Source organism: Archocentrus centrarchus, unplaced genomic scaffold (assembly GCF_007364275.1).
Source record: "Archocentrus centrarchus isolate MPI-CPG fArcCen1 unplaced genomic scaffold, fArcCen1 scaffold_50_ctg1, whole genome shotgun sequence".
NCBI lineage: Eukaryota > Metazoa > Chordata > Actinopteri > Cichliformes > Cichlidae > Archocentrus > Archocentrus centrarchus.
The window spans coordinates 1,774,205-1,800,255 of NW_022060273.1; the positions used below are offsets into that span (position 1 = coordinate 1,774,205).

Consider the following 26,051-nt stretch of genomic DNA (forward strand, 5'->3'; position numbering starts at 1 on the left):
CTACACAGAAGCAGTCGGGGCGGGGGGGCTCATCTGAATGAGAAGGAGTGCAGCTAGAGAGTAAACAAAGCTTCAAATAAAGTTATGCTTTGTTTCACCACCTGTCTGATGTTGGACTGTTGGATGTGGGATTTGTCACAGAGTTCTAGGTTTTTGTCCTTTCAGTGAAGTCCAGTATTAGTTTTTGCCGGGCTTGTCACTGTTTGTTGGCACTCCCTCTGAGCATTCTTGGCCTGTTTTTATTTACTGGCAAGATTCTTGTGGCACCTTGTTATCAAGTCCTCTTACAAGATTTTACCGTGTGAGCAGAAATCTCAGCACCCGCAGTCATAACAGGCACTATTAATGTGGTGTGGACTTTTATTCCACTATTCTGATCTTGCTGTGTCTCTATCTCTCTCTCTCACACACACACACACACACACACACACACACACACACACCCCTACATCTCATTTCTCTCATGTTCAACCCCCAGCTCCCCACTTGTCCACAGACCCTAGATAATATAGATGTGAGTGAGTGTGGGATTCCACCCACCCCCACCCGCCTTCATCAGAGAATAATGAGCAGCAGCTCTGTTCAGCTCTTCAGAAGTCTTAGATTGGCTGCTGAAAGTATTAAGCATGTTAATCTGTTGGACCCACAGATCATCCAATAATCGTGCTCACAAGACAACACTCTATTAATGCTTTGTCTCGCTCTCTCTTTTTTTTTTGTTGGTCTCCTTGTGTGTGTGTGTGTGTGTGTGTGTTTGGCTGGTGGTGACATCTCATTTTCTAGCAAAGCTTTAGAGTCCACAGAAATCTAGTGACACACACACAAGTGCACACTCTTTGTGTGATGCCTTGAGAATTGCAGGCATCATTGCTCATTAAACACTGGAAAAGTTTATTTGTGGCTCAGGTTGAATATGCTGAGACTCCCAATGCAATATTGCCTCAGCAGCAGCTTATGACAGGCTCTCTGCTCAGAGGTATAAATGGTACAATTTTTGTCTGTTTTGTTACAAATATGCATTAAATGAATAATTTATTATTTCATTTTCATAGTTTTAATCAAAAATTCATGTATCTTCAAAGTTGTGAATCTCAGTCTTCTGGGAAATGTAATGCAGTCTTTTGGTTTCGAGACTGATACAGTGGCCTTCTAGGGACAATCCCCGGTGCGTCACATATACAAGCTAATAAAAGAAATGGTACAGTATTACAGGTGTCACTTGCATTATGAAGTCGGTCACTGGACTCGCCAGCGTTAATTTCAAAGATCACCTGTAAATTTTGAATAAAAATGCTTTGTGACATTGTCATGTGTAAACAGTACATTTATGGTTCATTCAATGTGCCAGTAATGTTGACTGTGTCCCATTCCTGCCCAAAAGAGTCATTCTATAGAATAAATGATTAAATTAGAATAAAATTCAATTAGAGCTGGTGTTTAAACAGTCGTCCTCATCATGAACCAGAACATTTATTGGTTGATTTGAGGATCAAACACCTGTTGTGAATTTTGCCGTTAAGCTCCTCGTTAGAGAACAGCAACTTGTGCAAAAAGTTCTGAAACATTTAACAGTTGGACATGTGCATTCAAAAGCTTAGAGAAGGTCACATTAAGTTCACCTGTAAGGGTTTGAATGCATTTTAGGTTCGTCCTGAAATTTCACCCAAAAGCCAAATATCCCTAACTTTTTGTGAGTAGTGTATATTTTGGGGATGGTTTAACCCTTTAACTCCGTGGCACAATGTATTTCAAAAGTGCTGCCGTTCACAGACTTCTGGCAACAAATACTGTAATAACCCTATATGGCTGTGAAGTGCAATTTCTGGGCTTTCAGGAACCATTTTAATTTTTCTGATAGGACAAACGGTCGGGGAGTTATGGTAAAAAGCCAGCTGATCAAAGGAACTCGGCGGTCTTAACCAGCTGTTTGCAGCTAGTAAGGGCAGGAAACCGGTGCTTCAGAGGCAATCGCCCGAAGTTAAAGGGTTAAGCTGGACTTATACTGTACTTAAACTGGAGGGGGATGTACATAAAACTTTGAATACAGTATTTAATCAGCTGAGCCGGCTGATCAAAGGAACTTTGAATTACCGTAATTCTGCGACTGTTTGTCTTAACGGAAAAATTCAAATGGATTCTGAAAGTTAAGAAATTGCGCTTCACCCAACATAGGGTCATTACTGTAATTATTGCCGGATGTCCATGAACAGCGGCACTTTTGAAGTACACTGACACATTTGGCATTAAAGGTTTGAGGTCAGGACTCTGTGCAGGCCAGTCAAGTTCTTCAACACCAAATTAGCTCATCCATGGACCTTGCTTTGTACTCTGGTGTGCAGTCATGTTAGAACAGGCAGGGGCCATCCCCAAACTGTTCCCATAAAGTTGGCAGCGTGAAATTGTCCAAAATGTCTTGGTACTGTATGCTGACTCATTAAGAGTTCCTTTTACTGTGACAAAGGGGCCAAGCCCAACTCCTGAAAAACAACCTCACACCATAATCCTCCATCCACCAAAACTGGCACTTGGCAGAATGCGGTCAGATAAGTACCGTTCTCCTGCCAAACGCCAAACCCAGACCCCATCGATCAGATTGTCTAATGGAGAAGCAGGATTTGTTACTCCAAAGAACACGTTTCCACTGCTCTAGTGTCCAGTGGTGATGTCCTTTACAGCACTGCATCCAGTGCTTTGCATTGCACTTGGTGATGTAAGGGTTGGATGCAGCTGCTCGGCCATGGAAACACATTCCATGAAGCTCTCTACGCACTGTTTTTGAGCTAATCTGGAGGCATGTGAAGTTTGGAGGTCTGTAGCTATTGATTCCACAGAAAGTTGGCAGCATCTACACACCTCAGCATCCCCTGACCCCTCTCTGTGATTTATGTGGCCTACCACTATGTGGCTGAGTTGTCATTCCCAATTGCTTCCACTTTGTTATAATACCACTAACAGATGACTGTGGAAGATTTAGTAACAAGAAAATTTCACAACTGGACTTCTTGAACAGGTGGCATCTTATTATGATACCACACTGGAGTTCACTGACCTGAATTCAGTGATTTCGAGTGAGTGAATACTTGGCAAAATAATGTAAATCTGAGCATCACCAAACTATGGTTACAGGTACTGTGTCATTTCTTATTGTTTAGATGTCTAACTGATAGTGGTTCATTTTGTGTTGTACTTTTCAAAGGGACTGTGATAAAAGCAACTCTTACTGCACAAAAAAATGATGCCACTTTGCTAGTTGTTTTAGGTATCTCCTGAGCTTTGGTGTCAGGCAATATCAGCTTTGTTGACTGGTAACACCATTTTAACTAATAGAATGACTTTTACCATTTATTTATTTATTTTTTGAGTCAAATAAGTGTTATGATTGCTAGATATTTAAAAATACTGTAATAAATAATCTGAAAAGCTGTTGTACTTCGGTTATTTGATGTAATGAAGATTTATTTGTTTTACTGGTACAAAATAATATTTTAAACCTCAGTATAAGACCACAATTTCACAGTTGCTGCCTTTGTATAGGATTTCTGCTTATATTAGTGTATTCTTTATACTATAACATTATATCATAGTATATCACCTTACTTAGACTGAACCTTAACCTTTGTCAAGATACATGTTGTATCAGTTTCATACCAATATACAGCCCCAGTGTCTTTTCCTTTAATTTGTTCGATCTGATGAAGAGCCATGTTTTATTATTCATCAGAACTCTGTGTGCACAGCTGTTTTTAACTGCTGGAGTAATATCCTCTGTGACTAATAGATTGACCTCGGTATAAAATCTAATTATTTTGCATAGCATTTTCTGCGGCATATGACTATGCACTAAAATTTTTGAGGAATTTGTTACTCTACACCTGCTTATGCTTTATTTACACCAAACCAGTTTGGCAACCTAGAGAAGAGGACCCCTCTGCATTTGACTGTGTCTACTACTTTTGCTGTATTTAACAGGGTTGTACGGGTGCTGGAAATCCTTGAAAATGGTTGGATTTTAATATTGTCCTTTCAAAGTTTGAAAAGTGCTTGAAGTTGCAACCGCTTTTTCTTAAATAAAAACAAAAAAGTATATGATTGAATAGTTTGCTTATTAGACGGAGAAATAAAATGAGTCGGAAAGTCTAAAATTTCTCTGCCTGGGCCTGGCCTGCATGTCTGCATGCCACCTGTCAATCTGTTTGTGACCCTGCCCCTCCCTGGAATACAGAGAGTCCCTGTTTTAATGAGCGTTGGCTGGAAAACTGGAAATTCCAATTATGGATAAGGTGAGTAGGGAATTATATTTAGGTAAAAAGTCACGTGCGAGAAAAAAACATAATCTGCACAAATAATGTAATTCCCCGAACGCAGGTATTTATTCCTCATGAGTAAATTCAACAACTCGCATGCCGAGAACTCAGCAGCGCACAAAGAAACATGGTGCACACAAGTGTCTGCGGTGTGTTCGCTGCTGCAGGTGGGATCAATAAAGTATCATCATCATCATCATCATCATCATCATCATCATCATCATCATCATCATCATCATCAATGCTACGCCAGTGAAGAAACTGACTTTTCACCATTTGGGTGGACCCTAATGTGATTGGTCACGTTGATGGATAGTTCAGGTTACTACGTTAGAGCGAGTTACACCAGGGCAGCAACAGTGCAGTTGCTGTAGGACTGGGTGATGTGGTGAAATGATGGAGTTTGGTGACAATACGATCGGCTGAATTTTGAACTATTTGAAGCTTATGGAGGGATTTGAGAAGGAGGACAAATAGAAGGGAATTACCATAATCAATTTGGGAGGTAACGAGACTATAAACAAGGATGGAGGTAATACACGGGGAGAGGGAGGGGCGGAGACGATTAATGTTTGAGAGATGCAAGTGTGCAGTCCAGGTAATGTTATTGATATGGGAGTGGAAAGATGGAGTGCTGTCGAGGATGAGACCCAGACTCTTAACCTGAGGGGAGGGGAAAACTGAGGAGCTGTCAATTGTGAGGGAGAAACTGTCGACTTTGGATAGAATGGATTTTGTTCTGGTGAGAAGGAACTCAGTTCTATCACTGTTTAATTTATGAAAGTTTGTGGTGAACCAAGATTTGATTTCAGACAAGCAGGTGGTGAGGGTGGAGGGTGGGAGTGACGAGTTAGGTTTGGTGGATAAATAGAGCTGGGTGTCATCCGCGAAGCAGTGAAAATTAATACTAAGTTTGCGAAAGATATTGCCAAGGGGAACGAAATAAGTATTAAAGAGGAGGGGCTCCAGGACAGAACCCTGAGGCACACCTGTGGTAATGGGGGGAGGGGTGGGATTTGAAAGACTTAAGTTGGGTGAACTGAGTGCGGCCTGTGAGATGAGATCAAAACCAGTCAAGAGGGGTGTGGGTGATGCCAATAAAAAATGATCTGTAGAGGAGGATGTTGTGGGAGGTGGTGTCAAAGGTCACACTCAGATCAAGGAGTATGAGGAGGGAGAGTAGTCCAGAATCAGCTGCCATAAGAAGGTCATTAGTGATTTTGATTAGAGCAGTTTCTGTGCTATGGTGGGGGTTGAAACCAGACTGGAATTGTTCATACAGACTGGTTTGGATTAAATGGGAGTGAAGCAACAGCTTTTTTTCAAGTACTTTGGAAATGAAGGGTAGGTTAGAAATGGGGTGAAGATTATTGTAATTATTTGGATCTGAACCAGGCTTTTACAGAATTGGAGTAACAGCTGCAGTGTTGAAGAGAGTGGGTACAATTTCAGTGGTAAGAGAAGAGTGAATAATAACAGATATGAAGGGGAGGAGAGAGGGGAGGCAGGATTTAACTAGATCTATAGTGAGAGGATCAAGGAGACATGTGGAGGACTTGGATTTGCGGATGAGATCAGTCATTTCGGAGGAAGTTGGTAGTTCAAAACTGGAAAATGACTGACAGAGTGTGCTGATGGATGCAAGTTGCAGTTGAATAAAAGTGGGAGTGAAATGAGTCAGGGGGTTGAAGAATACTATTTAACAGTGAAAACAGGGTCTTAGTGTTGCCCTCATTTGAGGAAATATGGCCAGAATAGTAGACAGATTTGGCATGAGTGATTGAGTCCTTATATAGTAATACATGAGATAAATACATTTCTTTGTGAATAGTGAGATCAGATGGTTTATACAGATGCTCCAATTGTCACCCTTTAGCTTTCATGAACCAGAGTTCAGGGGCAAACCAGGGGGAAGGATGGATGAAGGAAACAGACCGTGTTTTCACTGGGCTGAGAGAATTGAGGATATCAGTAAAACAAGTGTTGTATTGAGTAGCCAGAACATCAGGGGTGGAAGAATGGTCAGGAATCAGACTGTTGGCGATACTAACAGACAGGATATCCAAATCAATATCCTTAATGTTCCTAAATCAGGCTGACCCACATTATGAGTCACAGCGGCCAGGTAAGGTCACGAAGACGGCCGATTAGAGTGTCAAGGGGTTAAGCTGTTGCTTGCTCGACTGAAAACTTAACTGATGAGTAACGGAGAAAAAGTCCAATCGGCCAACCAAACGCAGATCATAAACGCATCAGGATGTAAAAAGTTTCCTGGCGAGTAGCGGCTGCAAAACGCACCAGCGTCCACTCAACATGAAGTAGTATCAGCACTGAGCAATCCTCAGCCCTTAAGGCATAATACCATCTTGTTAATGTGATTAAAAAAAAATTAGGGTACAGTATGTATGTATTTGTATAAAAACATTGCAGTGTTAATGTGCTGGAAAGTCTTGAAAATGGAAATCCTGGAAATGGTGTATGAACCCTGATTCAAGTTAATAGAATGATACTGATAGGCTGTTAACCACTAACCAACCATAGCTTTACTAATAAGTTTCAGATTTGGAAAAACTTCATATATATACACTTCCTGAACAAAACTGTTTCCAGGCTCAAGCTGGTTTGTGTCTATTTCTCTCTAACATTTGAGATAAATAAAAAAAAACTGTCATCTGAAACTGCAAATACATTAATAACATAAAGGCAATCACCAGCAATACTAGAAGGGCACTCAGTAGAGTTCATTCCTCGCCCATCCCAAATTTTCTATGTGCCAGTACTATGCTATCAAAATTTAATCAGTTTTTACTTGTACCACCTCAACAACTATAGTAATTTTTATTGAAATCTGAGAATTTTCTGAGTTATCCTGCAAATAGACACACAGACTAACACGACCGAAAATATAACCTCCCTCCCCCTATCGGTGGGTGAGATAATAAACATCACTTGTCTATTTCCACTTTGCACCCATTAAGATACAGCACAAGACATGATCTGCAACTATCTCTCTATCCAGAGACAGACCGTCTTAACAGTTACATTTGTCTTTGCAGATTACCCCAGTTCAAAGAGGAGGCCAAGAGTTTTGTCGGTGCTAATATGAAGAAGGTAAGATGACTGAGATACTGAATGTGTATTGGATCTGCTCGCTGTCATCATGCTCTTTCTTCTTTTTCTTTTTTAACTGTCTTAGTTATTCTCCTGGTCATTGGGCTTTGTTTTTGTCTGAATTTTCTTTTGTCCTTTTTGTTTTTTCTGTGGCTGTGAAGGAATAGCATCATCTACCTATACGCTGTAGCCAATAATACAGTACCAATATTAACCAAATGATCCATGTATATTGTATTCTGTAGTCCTCAACAGCCAGGGTAACATGCCTTTGATTCATTTACCAGTGTCATATAACTTGAATTTGACAGAAGACGTGAATAAACCGGAACAGCAGTATTTATGCTTGCTTCCCTCCCTGCCATCACTGTAGTCCCTTCTAACCTTTTTTTTTTCCTCCAGCTAACCTCAGTTTACTATTTGGAACTTTTAGTTTTCTTTTTGAGTTGCCCATATTTGTATGTCTCCCTGCTTTCCTTCCCACAGACCCTATCCTGCATACTGGACACTCAGGATCTTATTTGTGCAGAGCAGCACAGTTATCTGTGAAAACACAAGTCAGAATGGCCTAGAGAGGGTACTTAATTGGCCCACTAGCATAAGCAGGCTTAGCATGGCTTCTTGGTGGGAGTGCATGAGGGTGCACTGGGCTGCTGTTAAACATTGCTGGTTTTCAGGATGTGTTCTTGCCTTTGAGTTAAAGCTGTAATCAACATCTAAGCATTTTCTGCAGAGGCAGAAAAGAGTTCTTCTTTGAATCCAGTGGTGGGCAGCACAATGGTGCTATGGTAAACACCCTCATCTTATTCAAGAAGGTTCCTGGTTTGATCCCTGGCAGTACTTCTTCCTACAGTCTAAGGACATATGTCTTAGCATTTGGTTAAATTTGAAGAGCTGTCAGCTGAAGATGCTCTAACTTTCACTATTACTTTTGACTTAAGGAGACCCTCTTTGAACACAGATACAGTTTACATACAGCTGGTTTAAATCACTGCAAGCATACGTCTGGAAATGAAGAGCAATTAAGTAAAACACAAGTACAGATGAGACAGGTTAAAAGAAATGGCTGTGTTTAATTAGTAGAACTACACTTAATTTTTTAGTCATAAAACAAAATAAAATATCCTGTGAAATGCACCATGCATCATTCTCTACCAGTTGGGTGTACAGGTGTGAAATCCCTTCATGCAGTTAGAAAGTGTTTGGGATTTTCTCACATACAATGGATGTCTTTGTAGGTTCTCAGTCATCCAGGCCATAGTAGTCTCTGGAGCTTGAAAAATCCACCACAACATAGAAGAGCCACCGAAACAGGACAAGACTCAGCTGTACATCTGCATCTGAAGGAGAAAGGGCACTCTTTGAGGATGCCAGTGTTCACATTTTGGACAGGGAAGACAGATGGTTTGAAAGAGGAGGAAAAGAAGCCACCTGTGTCCACTGTGAACGACCATCATTACGTCACCAAGTTTGTTACAGCATAGAAGAACCACTGGATTCATTCACTGTAGGGGTTTTCTTTAACCTGTCACCTATCTGTACTTTATAAAGAATGACACTCAAAAGAGAACAGTCCGATCCTGAGCTCCCTTCCCAGACGTCACAACCCCCATTCACACCTTTGTTCCAGTGACCTCAGTAGGTCACATGAAGCAATGGAGAGAAGTCCTGAATTGGTTTCATCTGAAACCACTGATTGCAATAGCGGGTCATAACCACCTCCAGGGGACTATGCCCACAGGGGTTTAAATACCTGGGTTTTTCCACCTTTTGGTTTGAGAACTGAAGAAGCCTTTCGGATGAGAGGTGAAACGTCTTCAAGAAGCAAAAAGAAGTCCCGTCACCTTTTTTTCAAGCTCCAGAGACCACATATAATGGACAAGACGGTCCAAATATCTTTCTTATGGTGCTTTTTTGACACATGGACTCAGAGACCAGAGATCTAACCAGAAATATATTGGAAAAGTTTGACAAAAAAGTTTAAGTCTTTATCCTTGACGACATCTCTCTTGTTATATTGGCTGAAAACCAAAGAATTCATATAAAAGATGGAGAAAACCAACATGACATCACCCACTGATTACTGAGCTCCTATGTGAACCCACAAATTTAGGCTCTTTTCCATCACTATCTTGCTGTTTTAAAACCATATATTACAAGATAGGGGTGGATCCGATTGAGAAACTGAGGCATACTCATAGTGACTGACACAGTGGTTCTGCACTAAAGCATAACAAGAGTAATTCTAATTTTTGACACTACTGCTGGCCATTACAAAGAATGACATTTTCAGACACTTGAGCTAAGGCTTAACCTATTAGACCCAGTAAGGTATGCATATCTTTTATATGCAGTCTATGGCAAAAACACTGTTGAGCTTGCCTTTATGTGCCCAGCCCAAATTATTCCCTCTTTTGTTTTAAATACTGTGTTCTGGTTTTACACGAGAAGAGTCAGTGGACTTTTTTTTTTTTTTATCTGAGTGGTTTAGTTAACGTCCTGGCCTCCTAAACTTCTCATATTCAATAATACAACACTTTCCACCACATACGTGATGGCAACTGAGAATTACTATATTTTCTCTTTTGTTTGAGTTGCTCTTATTGTTACATATGTAGTAACAAATGAACATTGGGATGTTCCCAGTTTTTGCTTTTTGCATGGTCTGCTTGACTGTCCACTCACACTATCTGTGCTGGCTACTCATTTCAAGTGTTTACAGCCTATAGTGACTGTGCACTTTCTCCAAATCCTTGAGCCCTGTTTGCATCCCACAAAACCTCCCATTATGCATAGATGTGTATGCTCAAATGTGTTATGTGTTGGTCCCACTTATCTGCTGATAATATTATCCATCACTAATCATGGGCCCTTGCCTGCTCCCCTTCTTTTCTGAGGCTTACAATATCTTGTGGAAAAACAAACGTGTGCAGGTAAGGAAGATTACTTTCAGTATTTAGGCTGGAGAATCTGTCCCCGTAATCTTTATCTTGTCCTTCTTTGAGACTTCACTAGCCTTCCTTTTCTTTTCTCTGTGACCTTAGCTAAAAGGAGGAACATGGCATGACTCTGTCATGGCCTCTGACTCAGATTCTGTAGATATTACTGGACAGTGATTGTTGTGTTACACATTGCTCTCTATGACCTGTCTGTGTGTGTGAATGCTCACATTACCTTTGTATTCATATTTAATTTTGTTAATAATTAAATTATTTTGTCATGCATATGTCTCAGCTGCTGGATACCGTGCTGCCAACAGGCTTTCCCCAACAGATAGAGCATGTCTGAGTAACTTCTTTTTCTTATCAAAACAGTAAATGGTTTGAATAAATAAACATTCTTGGAAACAATACAGCCACACATCTTAGTGTACAGTGTTTACATGCATGTACAGTGCTGTGCTATTTTAATTTGTGGACATTGAAATGATCTGCTGGTTAAATCTCAGCCAATGCTGTGCTCTTTCTGTCTCAACTGTGATCACATAGGATGTTTTCTTTTGAGTGTCAGTCTTTATCAAGTACAGATAGGTGACAGGTTAAAGAAAACCCCCACAGTGAATGGATCCAGTGGTTCTTCTAAAAACAAACAAACAAAAAAAACATATAGAGAAACCTTGTTTCTCAGCAAAGTGTGAGGTACTTCATTTTTTTAAGATACCAGATTGGCATGAATTGAATGAAGAACCAACGTAAAGTATCTAAGCAACATTTTTTGGGGCACTACTTGCTGCTCTTGAGCAAGTCTCTGTAACTCTACTGGAGGGATGAATAAAAATTCTTCCAGAACTATTCCATTTGGTGTTTGACTGATTGTGGGTTTTTTCTCTACTATTGTAGAGTGACTTTGAGGTGAATTGGAGCTGTCAATAAAACAGAACTGGATTCAGTAGCATATTATTCACATTATTGTAACCCTCATCAAGCTATTCAGTCAGCCTCATATCCTGTGGATCAGGGCATCTTCTTCCTGGGATAATATTTCTTCAGGTGATCATACAGAACAACTTTGTGTTTATTTGCCGTGACCCTTCCCTGTATGAGGAAAAGTGGACCCATACTGTGGGTTCTAGTTTTTCATTTAATTTTTCACCAATCTCTATGTAAATTATCTGGGGGGGAAAAAGAAAATCTTAAGGTGAAATAAAACATTCTCATTGATCCATCATGATGGCCCAACAGTACCGTGTGTTTGGAGAGACCTCCCTGAATGAACTGCTGTGTTTCTTCCAGTTGAAGATGCGTGCCAGTGGAATGAGTGAGTCATCCAAATGGAAGAAGCAGAAACGTTCACCAAGGCCACCTCACCACATGGTCCGAAGTCCCTCCAGTCAAATGGAACAAAGCCAGCCCAGCACCCTCAGCAACAACAGCCTCTCAGGTATGACAAAGACTATTGTAATAATGTACTTACAGTCATCAGTAAGCCCCATTGGCTTTCAGGACTTTTTCAGAGAGTAAAGTCCTAAGAAATTCTGCATCTTTCTTCTTTTACAATTCCAGAAAGGGTAAAAAGTAGATAAGTATAGCATGCCCTTTTAAATTTATGTGTCTGTTGGCTGGGAAAACAAATGCATAAGGACTCTGTGGTAGAACATACATACTGACTCTGGCTTACATGCTTGTGAATGAATTGTGGAAAAAAAACAGTGTTACACCTTACTATGACTGCATCTTGTGTCTTTAGGTGGCGTTCCATTCATTGAACAGGGCTTGTCCCATCCCAGCCTTCCAGTCTCCGACAGTGCTGCCTCATCCATTTCTAGCCCAACAGCCACAGACAGTGGCCTGGACACCTGTTCAAAAACTACTTCCAGGGAAGACCTTTCTGACCTGGATCAGTGCAGCTCATCTGCAACCACCCCTGGCACAGCCACAACACTCCCCGGGACTGAGTCTGGCTCTACTGATGCACAGGTAGACATATTTGAAACATCACTGCCACCAGCAATTTATACATTTTCAGCTGAATGACAGACACTGTATGCAGTTGAAGAATAACTTTTTTTCTCTTTTCCCTGTCATTTTCCTCATCCCTGTTATCTTGTGTTCTTCTTCCTTCTGTGTAGTTTGAGGGCCAGCAGGTTGAACCAGCCCAGTCAGCCTCAGTAGAGTCCATCCCTGAGGTTCTGGAGGACAAAGACTCCATTACAGAGCAGTCAGACAGTGCCTCTGTCCATGATATGGACTACGTCAACCCCAGAGGAGTCCGTTTCACACAGTCCACACAAAGAGATGGTCGGGATCCTGTTGGATTTTACACATTGTTCTCCTAAGCTGTTGTCTGATCTAATTTCTGTTGGTTGTGCTGTTTGGGAAGCTATAAAGGAACAAGTTGTTTTGAGAAATCCATATTGATCTGACACGTATAGAAAATTATGAGGAAAGTGGTACAAATTCTTAAGTAGTTTCAAAGTTCTTCCTAACCTCTTGTCCTCCTCTTGTCTCTTGTCTGTAGGAGCATCCCTCATCCCATATGGCTTGCCGTGTCTAAGGGAGCTTTTTCGCTTTCTGATTTCACTGACCAACCCTCATGACCGCCACAACACTGATGCCATGATGCACATGGGCCTGCAGCTGCTGACTGTAGCACTTGAGTCAGCACACATCCCTAACTACCAGTCTTTACTAGTGCTGGTCAAAGACGAGCTCTGTAGACATCTCTTCCAAGTAAATTACAATGCAGATGCCTGTAATTGCTGCATGTTGTCTGTTGTTGAATTGATGCTGCCATTTTTTGTATTAGTCATAGTGAGGAACAGTTTGTTTTTAAATTTTTGTTTAATTCAGAAATTGGACTAAGAAACTTGCAGAACCTGATAGCTTTGTGTTGGTTGACTGTAAGCTGACACTTGTGAGAGCTTTGTCTTTAAATTCATCACTTGTGTAGTAGCACTCTAATGAGCTTTAACTATTTTAACCTGTTAACTGGCAGTGTCCTGCCCGCGGGACGTTTGTGGTGCTTTCCGACTTTGAAGCCTCATACCATCACAGGAACGCTGCAGTCCGTGCTGACAGTGCTTTTATATGACAGAGTAGACCCTCCGAATTGGATTGACACCTCATTTGGCCAATCATGTTATGAAATGGGTTTTCCAGAGCCAATAATAACCAGACAGCATCATGTGACTTCTCTGGACATGCCCCAAATACTCTCCAGTTGTTCTGATTGGTCAGCTCTGACCCAAAATCTAAAACCACAGATGTATAGCCAATAAAATTCCTGACACGTGGGTATGTGGCATCATGGGGTGTGTTTTCAGATAGACCCACAAAGTTGCTGCACAATGGGTGTGTATTACGTGCGCAAAGCCAAGCCGGAAGTAAGACTCCGTGCACCGTAGTGACTCGAGAGTGTTTACGGTACTTTTTCTCACTAACAGATTGTATAAATATCTCAATACAAGCTATATTTCTTCAACGAAGTGACAAAGTGACTCACAAGAGTGGATTATTATTTATTAGAGCACTTTGTCGCTGATTCGACCGGTTTTATTGCTTCAGAATGAACACAAACAAACAGCTGTTACTCAGAAGGCGTTTCATAGTAAGTCTAAGTTTTTATTCCCAACTCGTGCTCGTATTATATGCAGTTTAGATGTAAATATGTACGTCTCGATGGGCTTTCACGGCGGTTACACAATGGCTAAGAGCAGTGTTTATTGATATTCGTGATATTCGCTTTGTGGTGGGCTTTGGGTTCCTTTGTGTTTGGGGGTGGGGGTAATTGTTTGCGAGGAGGTTGTAGGTTGTATGTCAGGACAACTGGGAGATTGTGGGTTTTTTAATGTGTATATGTAGTGTTTACATTCACTGTAACTGTTGATCAATATGCAGTTTATTTATTTTGTGTGTGTGAAGGAATCACTGAAGATAGACTGGGATTTTTTTTTTTGAATGAAGGCCCAGCATTTTCCTTCTTTTACAAATTAGGGCAACCTCTGATTTATATGTCTATACTTAAAATTAATTCACATTAGCAGTAATTTTGTGTATAGCAGAGGATTCCTCAGGGTAGTATCTTTGATTAGAACACTCATTGATGACTGTATGTTGAAGCATTGAGAAGTTATAGCCATTTGAAGTTTGCTGGCTTACATCTGCCCCTTGGAGTCTCCAAATGGCACATGTGAGACCATGCCTGGACATCAGTACACAAAAAACCTTTACAAAACATTAGGTTTTTGTGCTATCTTGATAAAATTTGAAATACACCTTAAAACGATTTCATTCTACAGCTTCATTATATTTTCCAATCCATACCTTCTACACTCAGTGTGTAGTTACATAAAAACAAACAGGAAAAATCTAGGTGAGGCAAAAATTGTCTAATTTTTCTGTGTTCCAAACTTAATAGCTACATACTCATTACAGTTACAGCATTTTTGACTGCAAAAATGAAAAAGTATAGCTTGTCTTCTTCACAAAGAGACCAAGCTTTTGCATGTAGTCCAAAGAGTTCAGGAACAGCAGCTGATTTAATTTGGGTATGCTTTTTCAGGCATTTTTGGAGCGGCCAGTTAACAGGTTAAGATTAATGGAAAAACATTTGGTACTGGTTCCTTACTGGGATGACTTTTACTTTGTGCCATTTATTTGTTTTGCACTTTGTGCAAATGGCAGACATGATTGAAAGTCTTATGTTTTCAGGTTGTCTGTCCATACATCTGTTCTTGAGCTCCTTAAGGGAATTTCTTCAAATTCAGCACAAACTGTTTACTTGGCCTCAAATTAGCTGAATTTCTATCCTTCCGCCTAATATAAAGTGGGAGGATACTGTCGTCATACTGTCCGTCCATCCATCCGGGCATCTGTCCGTGAGCTTTTACTTTTCCGTCTATAGGTTTCCCCATCTGTGATGGGTTTTGTTTTTGGTCAAAAGTCACTGTGATTTCATGTCATACCTGAACACTATGTAGGGCAGCACAGGTTGCAGGTAGGAAGAAGAGCCCTGTTTTTGCTGATGATGTACCTAATCTGTGTTCCAGCTGCTGAGTGTGGACCGTATGAACCTGTATGCTTCCTCTATACGAGTTTGCTTCTTGCTTTTTGAAAGCATGAGAGTGCACCTAAAGTTTCAACTAGAGGTAGCTTTTTTTTATTTATACATCCAGACTCTGTCGACTTTTATCAGACTAGTCCCTGATAATCATTTCCCTTTTACTTGACCTGGCAGATGTACCTTAAGAAACTGATGGATATCATCACTTCAGAGAACATTAAGATGCCCTATGAGATGAAGGAGGTGGCTCTGGAGGCACTGGTCCAGTTATGGAGGATTCCCAGCTTTGTCACTGAGCTTTACATTAACTATGACTGTGACTTTTACTGCTCCAATCTCTTTGAAGATCTCACCAAGCTGCTGTCCAAGGTAACATCCCCTGAAAGGTTCACTTTTAAGATCCTAGTATTGAAAACATCCTGACTTCTGTCTTGTATAGACACCAAGTCCTGCTTATGGCAAACCAGTAGAAATCTGTCTTCTCTTGGATGAGATGTGGCTCTTAAAGAAATTATTTCTTCTTCTGTTGTTTTATAGTATAAGAAATGGTGAAAATTTGTGTTCAGATGAATGTTTACCTCTTTACCTTGTAATGTCTCATTTTAAAAGGTAGCCTGTCTTCACCACTCATTCAGTGTATTGAAAAAATATAACATTTTTTCAGGTAATAAATTCTCACACTACTAACGATAACAGAAAGCAGATGCAACTTATTTCTCTTGTTATGTACACTGAATGTATTCATAGTAGAACATAGAAAACATCCTGCATAAACCTTTTCAGCATTGATGATAGTAAGCTTTTTTTTTAATTTATTTATTTATTTATTTTTTCTTGCTTTTCTTGCAAGCTGGTTCAACTCTTATTAAAAGAAAAAACCTCCAGGTCCAAACAAGGAAAGTTGACTGAGTCTGTATGCAGAGCTCTCGTGTTCCAAGAATGTCTAATTATAGGCATTATAATTAGAAAATTACTACATATTTTGTTAAAACATTGTTATATGAAAACTAATGTTTTTTTCTCCTTTTGCTATAGAATGCATTCCCAGTGTCGGGGCAGCTGTACACCACCCACCTCCTGTCACTGGAGGCCCTGCTTACAGTGATTGACAGCACTGAAGCCCACTGCCAGGCCAAGGTGCTCAGTAGCACTGCTCAACAAGACCAGCCAGAGACTCTGTTGGAGGGAGAGGGCTCAGCCAAAAATGGAACAAATTCTACATCTGGTATAAACAACTTATAAATAACTTTACATTTTAATTTTTTTGAACCTCAAAGAACAGCTTTAGTTTGGTTATTTCATGTACTGTGTTCTTTTTCACCTTTGTCTTTTTTGTATTTATTGTCTCTATCTCTTTATAATACTAATAGTAAATATAGCGCTTTGATTTTCTTTCAGGACATCAACCTAAAGTGATTAAGCACAAATGTCTAACATCAAGAGCTTCTGTGCAAACGTGTTTTCTTTTTGTCTTCAGAGATTAATAGACTGGGCAGTACGGATGGTTTGAGTCCTTCACAACCTGAAAAGGCGCCAATGTATCCTCCAACCAGTGGATATCTGATGGCCGAGAAAATGAGACTGGGCAGACAGGATCACGGAGATAATGATTCTTGTGAGTTTTGGGTCTTCTTTAAAGTTTTAAAGTTTTTCTAAGCAGTAGATGGAAACTGTTTAGTTGAAACTAATGTAACTTCTTTTCTCCAGGTGAAAAGAGACTTCTGAAAAAGCCTCAGCGTTTCTCATCATATTTACCCGATTCACAGGAGTTAATGGAAATTAGAACAAAGAAAAAGGTAAGTGGTATTCATTGATTGAGAATTGCATTAAAAAAAAATAAGATCTTCTTTAAGCTGGTTTTCTTTCCAAATGTCAAGCTGCTGATCACAGGCACAGAGCAATTTAACCAGAAACCCAAGAAAGGAATCCAGTTCCTGCAGGAAAAAGGCCTCCTCAGTGACCCTATGGACAACAACCAGGTGGCCCAGTGGCTCAGAGAAAACCCCCGACTGGACAAAAAAATGATCGGCGAGTACATCAGCGATCGCAAGAACACAGAACTCCTGGACAGCTTTGTAAAGTAGGTTTAACATCCTTTAAATGTTATTTGACTGTTTTCTTAAAAGGTCCAGCGATTTAGCCAGGAAGCACTTGTGTGTTCAGTGATAATAACTAGGAATGCATTTTGCAATTAAATATTATTAATAATAATGACTATTTTTTAACTTATTTTTACATTTCTTTATTTTTTGCAGCACATTCGCCTTCCAGGGGCTTCGTATTGACGAAGCTCTGCGGCTTTACTTGGAGGCCTTTAGATTGCCTGGAGAAGCTCCTGTTATTCAGAGACTTCTGGAAACTTTCACAGACAACTGGCATGTAAGACGCATTTCCTCAGCTGATGTCTTAAAGTTCATTATAACTGACTTGACAGGGTTAGCAGGACATATCTACACATGGCCTTGGCTATACGTGACACTTGAGTCACTTGAGTGTAGTTTTGGACTGGGTTACTTCACACTTAACTAAAAGAAGTTGTGACAGTTCTGCAAAAGTTAAAGTTTTACTGAATGGAACAATAATAAGAACGTGATCAGGCTATGTTTCAACTACAGGAACAGCCAAGACTGAGTGTGAACAGAAGATTGTCATTGAACTGACAGTGTTATATTGAAATTTTAGAACATGGGTTAACCCCTGTGAACAGTCTCACAGAAGTGTAGATTCATATCAGAGCACTCTGATTTGGGTCTTCTTCAAAGCATGAATCTTGTGACAAAATCAAGCTTTCCCTGATGATGTTGTCAATGAATGTGACATCACTTTAGCTGTTTAGGTTGAAAATTGTGCAGTGAATTAAATAATCTCTTTTCTGAGTCCAGCTATGCCAAATAAGCCAAAGGTTCTAATCTATTTAGAGATAAAAGGAGTTACCTTGGTTATATTGTAATATTTGCATGTCAGGCTTTTGGATATATTTGATAAGTGAACAGTGGAAAAAGTAAATGGACTGGTTCTTATATAGTGCTTTTCTACTCTACCTGAGCACTCAAAGCACTTTATACATGTCTCATTCACACATTCATACAAGCACTTTTTCTAAGTGTTTTCTATCTAATTCACGTGCATCCATTCACACACATTCACACTCCAGTGAATGCATTAGGAACAACTCTGGGTTCAGTATCTTGCCCAAGGATACTTTGGTACGCAGACTGGAGCAGCCAGGGACTGAACATAACCTTCCGATTAGTAGGTGACCTGCTCTACCTCCTGAGCCACAGCCACCTCTATGATGCCACCCCTATAAAGTGCATAAGAGACATTATGAACAGAATACTGAGTTGGCACATCTCCAGGACAGCAAGGCTTTAGGGGATGTTCAGACACAACACAACAGGATCTTTGTGCACTCTAAAACTGCACAGATCAGTCATCTGTGCGCTGCCTGCAGGTAGTCCAGAATGCCGCAGCTCATCTTTTGACTGGTATAAAAGCGTCATCCCTTCATTGGCTCCTGTCCATTTTAGAATAGATTTAAAGACTGACTTTTAAAGCTTTAAATGGACTGGTACCTTTGTATCTGGCTGAGCTTTGAGGACATCTAACAAATTTCTCTTACAGAAGCCTAAAACTAGATTAAAACAGAGAGGTGATCGAGCTTTTGCAGCAGCTGCACCGAAACTATGGAATGTGTTACCTCTCAGCTCAGACAATACACACATTTAAATCTTTACTAAAAACACATCTCTTCTCCTTGGCATTTGGCTGCTTCCTTTTAGACGATTTTTTTATGGTATTTTTTTAAAAAATGTGTTCTATTTTATTTCATTATTTATTTATTTTTCTTATTTATTTATTGTCTTTTAATGTGTTTTGTGCAAACTTTCTGATCTAAGTTAGTTCTTGGGGCTATCTAATTTAATGTGCAGCACTTTGGTCAACTTTGTTGTTCTAAATGTGCTATATAAATAAACTTGACCTTGACCTAGAGAAACATCCATCCATCCATTTGTTTCTGCTAATCAATTCAGGGATTGCAGGAGGGGTTGTAGCCTATGCTACCTGTCATAGGGGAAGAAGTACGGTGTGCCCTGCACAGGTTGCCAGTCTGTTGCAGGGCTAACACACCAAAGAATGATAATTTGGATGAAGTATTAATGTTCTTTGGCAAGTGATGGTTAACTTGTGACTTACGATACATCCATGACTCCTTTGCACTGCATCTACAAACTTGTAAAACAATAAATTCACCCCACCTACCTGTTCCATTATACCTGAAAATGAAACTGAAATTCCTGCCATTTCTCAGCCTGGTCACAAACAATCTATTCCATCATCAGGTAATTCCAGTGGATGTAAACGTGATGGATGTCACAGATTATTATGATTAACCCTCTAGACTATAGTAATGGGATGACATAAGTGTCACCATAGACTCTCATACACACAATGACAAGCAAAGAACAAACTCCACAGGGGGAACATTTGACTCCTCAAAATAGCAGGAGGAGCCATATGACCTGGAAACTATTCCTAGTAATGTCCTTTTCTTAGGACAACCACATACACAGGAATAGTGGCTTTGAAAGAGTAGGTGATTAATTCTAGCCAGTGACACTGTAAATGAGTTTTCCACTCTATGGGGTCAGTGTGGTACCAGCTGAGAGGTCATGTGAGACTTAGTGTCGAAACAAGGTTAGATGTTCTTATGTAACATAGAAAAATAGCCTCTGATTTTGTCTTTGAACAGAAAGGATTCACTGTTTATTGTATGATATATAGTTTAATGCTGTGTGTCTTTATAGAAAGTAAATGGCTCTCCTTTCATGAGCAACGATGCAGGCTTCTCCCTGGCCTACGCTGTTATAATGCTGAACACTGACCAGCATAACCACAATGTCCGCAAGCAGAATATTCCCATGACTGTAGAGGTAAGTGATGTGTCACGTGTGTTGCATGGTCGCAAAACATGAAATAGCTGTGAAAATGTTCGTGTGCATGGACAGGAATTGTTTACCTAAGGGTCCTCTGAAAGAATGTGGCATCCTGGCATCAAGAGAATTGAGCTTTGATAAACTAAAATAAGAACTACTTTATTTATCCCAAAAGTTGGGAAATTACTGTTATAGCAGTCAAAACATAAAAAACAGCTTTTGATCAATAAAATAAATGTATTCAGGTTTCTCTGACCTTGCTGCTCTCTGACTGCCAAGAGCAGCCCTACAACACTCGTGCACTTGTTTCCCTTTGCAGCAATGTATTCCACAAAACCATACCATCTGTAGAATGCAAAAAGCTGTTGATAGGGGTCTAATACACTAACTGAGAGAGGATAAATAAAAAAGCAAATTCCCAGCTGGTGTTATTTTTAATGTGCATTAGATTAAAAAGAAAAAGTATAAACACAAACGAAGACTTACAGGATTACACAAAAATAAAGAGACACTGTTGGAGATAAGCTAAAGTTTAGGTGATGAAAGTTATAGGTGAAAACTCAACATATGTTTTCTCTAATATTACCATGACTTATTCATCTTTGTTTTTGTGGTATGATAAAAAAAAAATCTATCTGCTTGTCTTAATTCTAAAGAATTGTGATACATTGACCTTTTTAAATTACTAGTATCATCCTTTTATTGTGTAATGTAGCTTTGACCAGCAAGACTTTTCAGGATAGAAACTTGTGTGTTTCTTACAAAATCTGTGAACACTATAACACTGTCCCATTGTTTTAAACAAATGTCAGTTTGCACTGTATTCAGATTTTTTTCTCTCTTAAACACGCCATCATTTATGTCTGATGGTGTGAAATTCCTCTGAGTGAGCTAGCATGTGCACTGGTGAAGCTTGGCGCTTCAGAGAGCCAACAGCTGTAGGCAGTGGTGATCCATCTGAGAGGTGAATTCTAAACAGGCATGGAAGGGGCGAGTGGGGGGGGCTGTTTTATCTGCCGTCTCTGTTTTCTCTGCCTTTGATTGACAGCGCCTGAAGACTAAACAGTGTCTCTGGGGCAGTTTGTGGTTGTGGTTCACTCACACTGATAAACAATGGCACACACTTTCTTTTTCTCGGTTTCTCACTCTTTTTATATACACACACTTAGTAGAAGGACTTTTTTTTTTTTTTTTAGTTGAGTCTGATCTCATCATACTGCTGGTGTTACGTGTTGAAATGATCCCCAAACATCTCCAACAAGTCAGCGCAGTTTGGTGAAGAAGGCTTACTGATCTCTGGGCTCAGACAACAGACAGAGGCTTCCGCACAATAGTTTGGAGAAGGCCAATAAAAGTGGCGCCTAGCACTTCAGTTACTTAGCAGCTTGCGATATGTAACATTCATCACAGCATGTGTTGGCAGCAGGGTTATTTTTGAAATGGGAAAACTATGGTCAGCATCACTATGTGTAAATCAGATCCTGTTCCCTGACAATGACATGACATGCTTTGAGTGAGGTTCAACTAAGGTCAGTGGAATGGTAGTCATTTTGTCCATGAAACACAGCATGCTGGTGCCAGCAGCTGCTCTCAGAGCAGCTCTAATAGTGAGTGACTATATGTGAGTTTTAGACAGTGTATCCCTGATATGAGCGTGACAGATAGGTGCTCCTCTGACTCTACTGGTGTTCATTTCTCTGTGTATCTCTGCAGAGCAGATTCTGGTTTCCCTCCTCATACCTGCTAAAGTGGTGAATGCTGCCAAGTCGAGACATAAAACCAAGGCTTGAGGCAGTCCGTCATCACTGGGTAGTCATGTTTATTTACAGGAGCTTTTTGGCTTCAGTCCCTGTTTTCCTAATGATGGACCCAAAATATATTAAATGACATGAGTGTGTCTCCACTCAAGGCCTTTTTAATTGTTGGTTTGATGCTCAGTTAACAAAGCACTAAATGCCAGAGGCTTAGGTATCTTGGCTAAGCTCCTGTGTTGAAGTGTAGAGCGGAACTGACAGTCCAGTAGTGATGTGATGTGTTTGAATGCAGTTTCTGGAGGGAAACCAACCTTGATTATTTACAGCTGACAGTATTTTTTTTTCTTTAAACAGCAATTCAAGAAAAATCTGAAGGGAGTAAATGGAAACAAAGACTTTGACCAGGACATGTTGGAGGATATCTATAATGCTATCAAGTAAGGTGCTATCACACCACACAACTCACCTGATGCATGAGCCAGCATCTCTGATCAGCAGCTACATCTTAGACACATTTTTTTGCCGAGCCTTTTTCAGTTTATAAAATGTCAGAATTGTCAACATGCCCATTGCTTTATTTATCCAATTCTAAAAGCACTTCCAAAGTGTTTACATCTGTGGCAAAAGCCGGAAGTCAGAGTGATTTGATCTTTAGCTAATTTTAAACCACCACAACTAGGAAATTATGTTTCTTGTTGAATGCTCAAATGTAGACTTGATTTGATATTTGAGAGTTTTGGCTTATTTCATTGAGAAAGGAAAAAAGACCAAAGCAGGCTGCCCTTATAGGCTGACATGAATTGACTGATGTCACAGCTGACACGTACTTTACTTTTTAGGAATGAGGAGATTGTGATGCCAGATGAGCAAACGGGTTTAGTGAAGGAGAACTACGTATGGAGTGTCTTACTGCACCGTGGCGCATCGCCAGAGGGCATTTTTCTCTACCTGCCGTCCGGCAGCTACGACCATGACTTGTTCACCATGACTTGGGGTCCCACTATTGCTGCCCTCTCTTATGTCTTTGACAAGAGCCTGGATGACGTCATCATCCAGAAGGCCATCACTGGCTTCAGGTATGCAATATTCAGAAGTAGTCAGTGGCTAAGGTGTTGAACCAAGGGGATTTGATTGAGGAGTAAAGCTTTCTTAACCCACTTGAGTAGAAGTTGTGCTATTGTCAGTCACAGGGCAACAGACCAGTTCAACACTCTTAAGATGTAGTTGCTGTAGTGAAAACTTTGCTACACTTTGCTATATCCTTTAATCCATACAACGAAAATTAAAATAGTTAAAACAAGCAGAATTTTGGCAGACTTGAAGTTGGGCTTTGTTAGTGGGTGATTGGTGGTATAATAATTTTATATTGCATTCTAAGGTTTTCAAGAGTGCAGTATTAAAAATTTGTATGCATTTGTTCAATGTTAAAGTCTATAGTTGCCTGTGTTCTGTCCCTGCAGGAAATGTGCAATGATTGCAGCTCACTATGGCTTCAGCGACGTATTTGACAATTTGATCATCTCACTCTGCAAGTTCACCACTCTAAGCAGTGAGGTGAGGACACTGCTGTGCTAATAGAATTAAAATAGAATCCTTTTTTTTTTTTTCCACGCCCGACCACAATGCAGTAAATTAAAGACAACATTCTATCTTTAGCAGAAAAGAAGTCACATTATGACACTAGTTTCTTTTAATTCAGAGAGGTGCATAATCCATTTTGAAATATCACTGGGGCAGGCTGAGACAGCGTAGTTTCAATGAATAATTTAAGGTTTGGTTGGAAGTTGAGGTGGTGCACAAGAAAAAAAAAACATGCATCAAACAAAGAAATCCAAAATCACTTTCCCTAAGAGCACAAAAGGTTGTTACATTTCTAACATTGTGCACCTGTTACACGTTAGTGGACGCAGGGCTGAGAGAATAGTACAGTAGTGTAATCGATGTAATGAAGGTACCAGTGGATTTTATTTCGCATTTTGTTTGCAATGGTCCAAACTATATACAAAGTTTAGTTTCCACAAATATATAAATACTGCACTCCAGTATAGTAGTGTGAATTCAGTAGTAATTGTGAGGAAATGTACTGTAGTTTTATGTATTCAGTTGCATACCAGACAAAACATGGCTGAGGGGCGCCATTGACCTGTGGCCACACTTAGTCATTCTCACTAGAGTTCTCTATGAGCTGGGTATCAAATATTTAGAGGAAGAGGAGACCATGCAAACATCTGTGCCCTTGTTTAAACTTTTATGTTGTAAGCGTGTTAATGATACAGAATCCGCAGACAAGTCGTTTGGCACAAATTAATTCATCAAGATTTTATCAAATGTTTGTATCACTTATTATGTTTCTACACTGCTGATGCAGTGAAAGTATGTTTTCACCTGTAGAAATCAAGTGCCATTGCTGAAAAGCCACGTTACAGTGTGAGGTGACCGCATATAGCTCAGTCAGTTCAGTAAAGAACTGCAAGAGAAGTGCTGGGTGAAATAGTATTGTAGTAAAGATGTGTAAATTGTGTTCAAATGTCTAACTGTTGGTGTGTCCTCTCCCCCCACAGGCTGTGGAAAATCTTCCAACTGTGTTTGGCAGTAACAGTAAGGCACAGACCGCAGCCAAGACGGTGTTTGACCTCGCTCATCGGCATGGCAACATCTTGAGAGAGGGCTGGAAGAACATCATGGACTCCATGCTGCAGCTGTTCAGGGCTGAGCTCCTGCCCAAAGCCATGGTTGAGGTCAGGACACCATTTCTAAACTCTTTGCATTCTCTCAGTGATCGGATAAGGTCTCCTTTGTGATAACAGTGCACGTGCAACCTGTGGACAGTGTTAATTTTGACAGCAAATTTTGATTTAGTTTTAGTCATAGTCTTTTGACGAAAATGTAATTTAGTTTTAGTCATAATTTAGTCATCTGAATAGTTTCAGTTTTAGTCTAGTTTTAGTCGACGAAATTATCGTAAGAATACAGTCGACTAAATCTACAGTCGATTTAGTCGACTAAAATATAAAGGGTGTAAAATGTAAATGCTTTTTCTTCAGTTCTCTTGAATAAGTCATTATACACACTTACACTAAATTAAACATTTATTAAAAGTTATGGAATATTATTAATAACATTAACATTAGTGTTTCACCTGCTTCCCACACACTTGATCATTAACACCACCTTACTGAGATAATCCGAGCGTTTTACAGCAGGACGCTCTGAAAGGTACAGGGCAGTGTTCAGGACTAAGATTAGGAAAGGCTGATCCACCGCGGTGTGGAGATTTTCTCTAAACACAAACTGGGAAAAACACTTTACCCTGCATGACATTAAAATGCTGACCTTTGCATGGAGATCTGGGTGACTGGTCGTTTAAGATTAGTCGTGTTTTTACCCGAGATAGTTGCCCCACATGGTTTACACATCGATTTGTTTGTCACAACGTCAAAGGACAAATGTGTCCATACATCGGCTCTTCTTTCTCCCTGCTGACTTTGTTTACATGACTTACTTCTATCGGACGTAAAGACCACAGGCTAGTTTGTCCGTTCGGGGTTTAGAGCAAATTTGCGCTACTGTGTGTTTGATTGGATGTTTTCCTAACTTGCCCCGCCCTGTCACAAAATTAAGTCAGTTCTGATTGGATTTCGTCCCCGTCAAGCATTTTCGTCTCGTTTTAATTTGTTGACGAAAGTGTCAATTAATTTCATTATCGTTTTTGTCGTTTTAGGTAGTTTTTATTTAGTTATCCCACTGCCTGTGGGATATAGCGATTTTTTTCTTTTTCTTTGTATATTTATTTGTTATCCTTCTGCACAAAAGAAAGCAGGAGGATATTGTCATATCATCTGTCCTTGAGGATTTATCTTTTTGGTCTATAGACTCCAAAATCACAAGAAGTAGGGCCATGAAATTTGGGATGTGTGTTCTTTACCCTTCAAAGATATGCAACG

The 26,051-nt window shown here is 40.0% G+C and overlaps 1 protein-coding gene across 3 annotated transcripts in view; it reads left to right on the forward strand.

Moving 5' to 3' along the window:
• The window catches only part of gbf1 (golgi brefeldin A resistant guanine nucleotide exchange factor 1), a 110,973-nt gene that overhangs the window by 63,095 nt on the left and 21,827 nt on the right, over nucleotides 1-26,051 (forward strand). For 2 of the 3 annotated variants that reach the window (XM_030725216.1, XM_030725217.1), the window contains exons 8-24: nucleotides 7,361-7,415; nucleotides 11,648-11,795; nucleotides 12,102-12,331; nucleotides 12,484-12,652; nucleotides 12,873-13,084; nucleotides 15,403-15,501; nucleotides 15,591-15,785; nucleotides 16,452-16,641; nucleotides 16,894-17,031; nucleotides 17,124-17,212; nucleotides 17,294-17,496; nucleotides 17,672-17,795; nucleotides 20,225-20,350; nucleotides 22,462-22,544; nucleotides 22,947-23,183; nucleotides 23,568-23,661; nucleotides 24,669-24,845. In XM_030725216.1, coding sequence (XP_030581076.1) covers nucleotides 7,361-7,415; nucleotides 11,648-11,795; nucleotides 12,102-12,331; nucleotides 12,484-12,652; nucleotides 12,873-13,084; nucleotides 15,403-15,501; nucleotides 15,591-15,785; nucleotides 16,452-16,641; nucleotides 16,894-17,031; nucleotides 17,124-17,212; nucleotides 17,294-17,496; nucleotides 17,672-17,795; nucleotides 20,225-20,350; nucleotides 22,462-22,544; nucleotides 22,947-23,183; nucleotides 23,568-23,661; nucleotides 24,669-24,845 — 2,569 coding nt within the window. Of the gene's footprint in view, nucleotides 1-7,360; nucleotides 7,416-10,312; nucleotides 10,349-11,647; nucleotides 11,796-12,101; nucleotides 12,332-12,483; nucleotides 12,653-12,872; nucleotides 13,085-15,402; nucleotides 15,502-15,590; nucleotides 15,786-16,451; nucleotides 16,642-16,893; nucleotides 17,032-17,123; nucleotides 17,213-17,293; nucleotides 17,497-17,671; nucleotides 17,796-20,224; nucleotides 20,351-22,461; nucleotides 22,545-22,946; nucleotides 23,184-23,567; nucleotides 23,662-24,668; nucleotides 24,846-26,051 lie in introns of all 3 variants that reach the window. The other variant, XM_030725215.1, reaches the window with a different exon arrangement.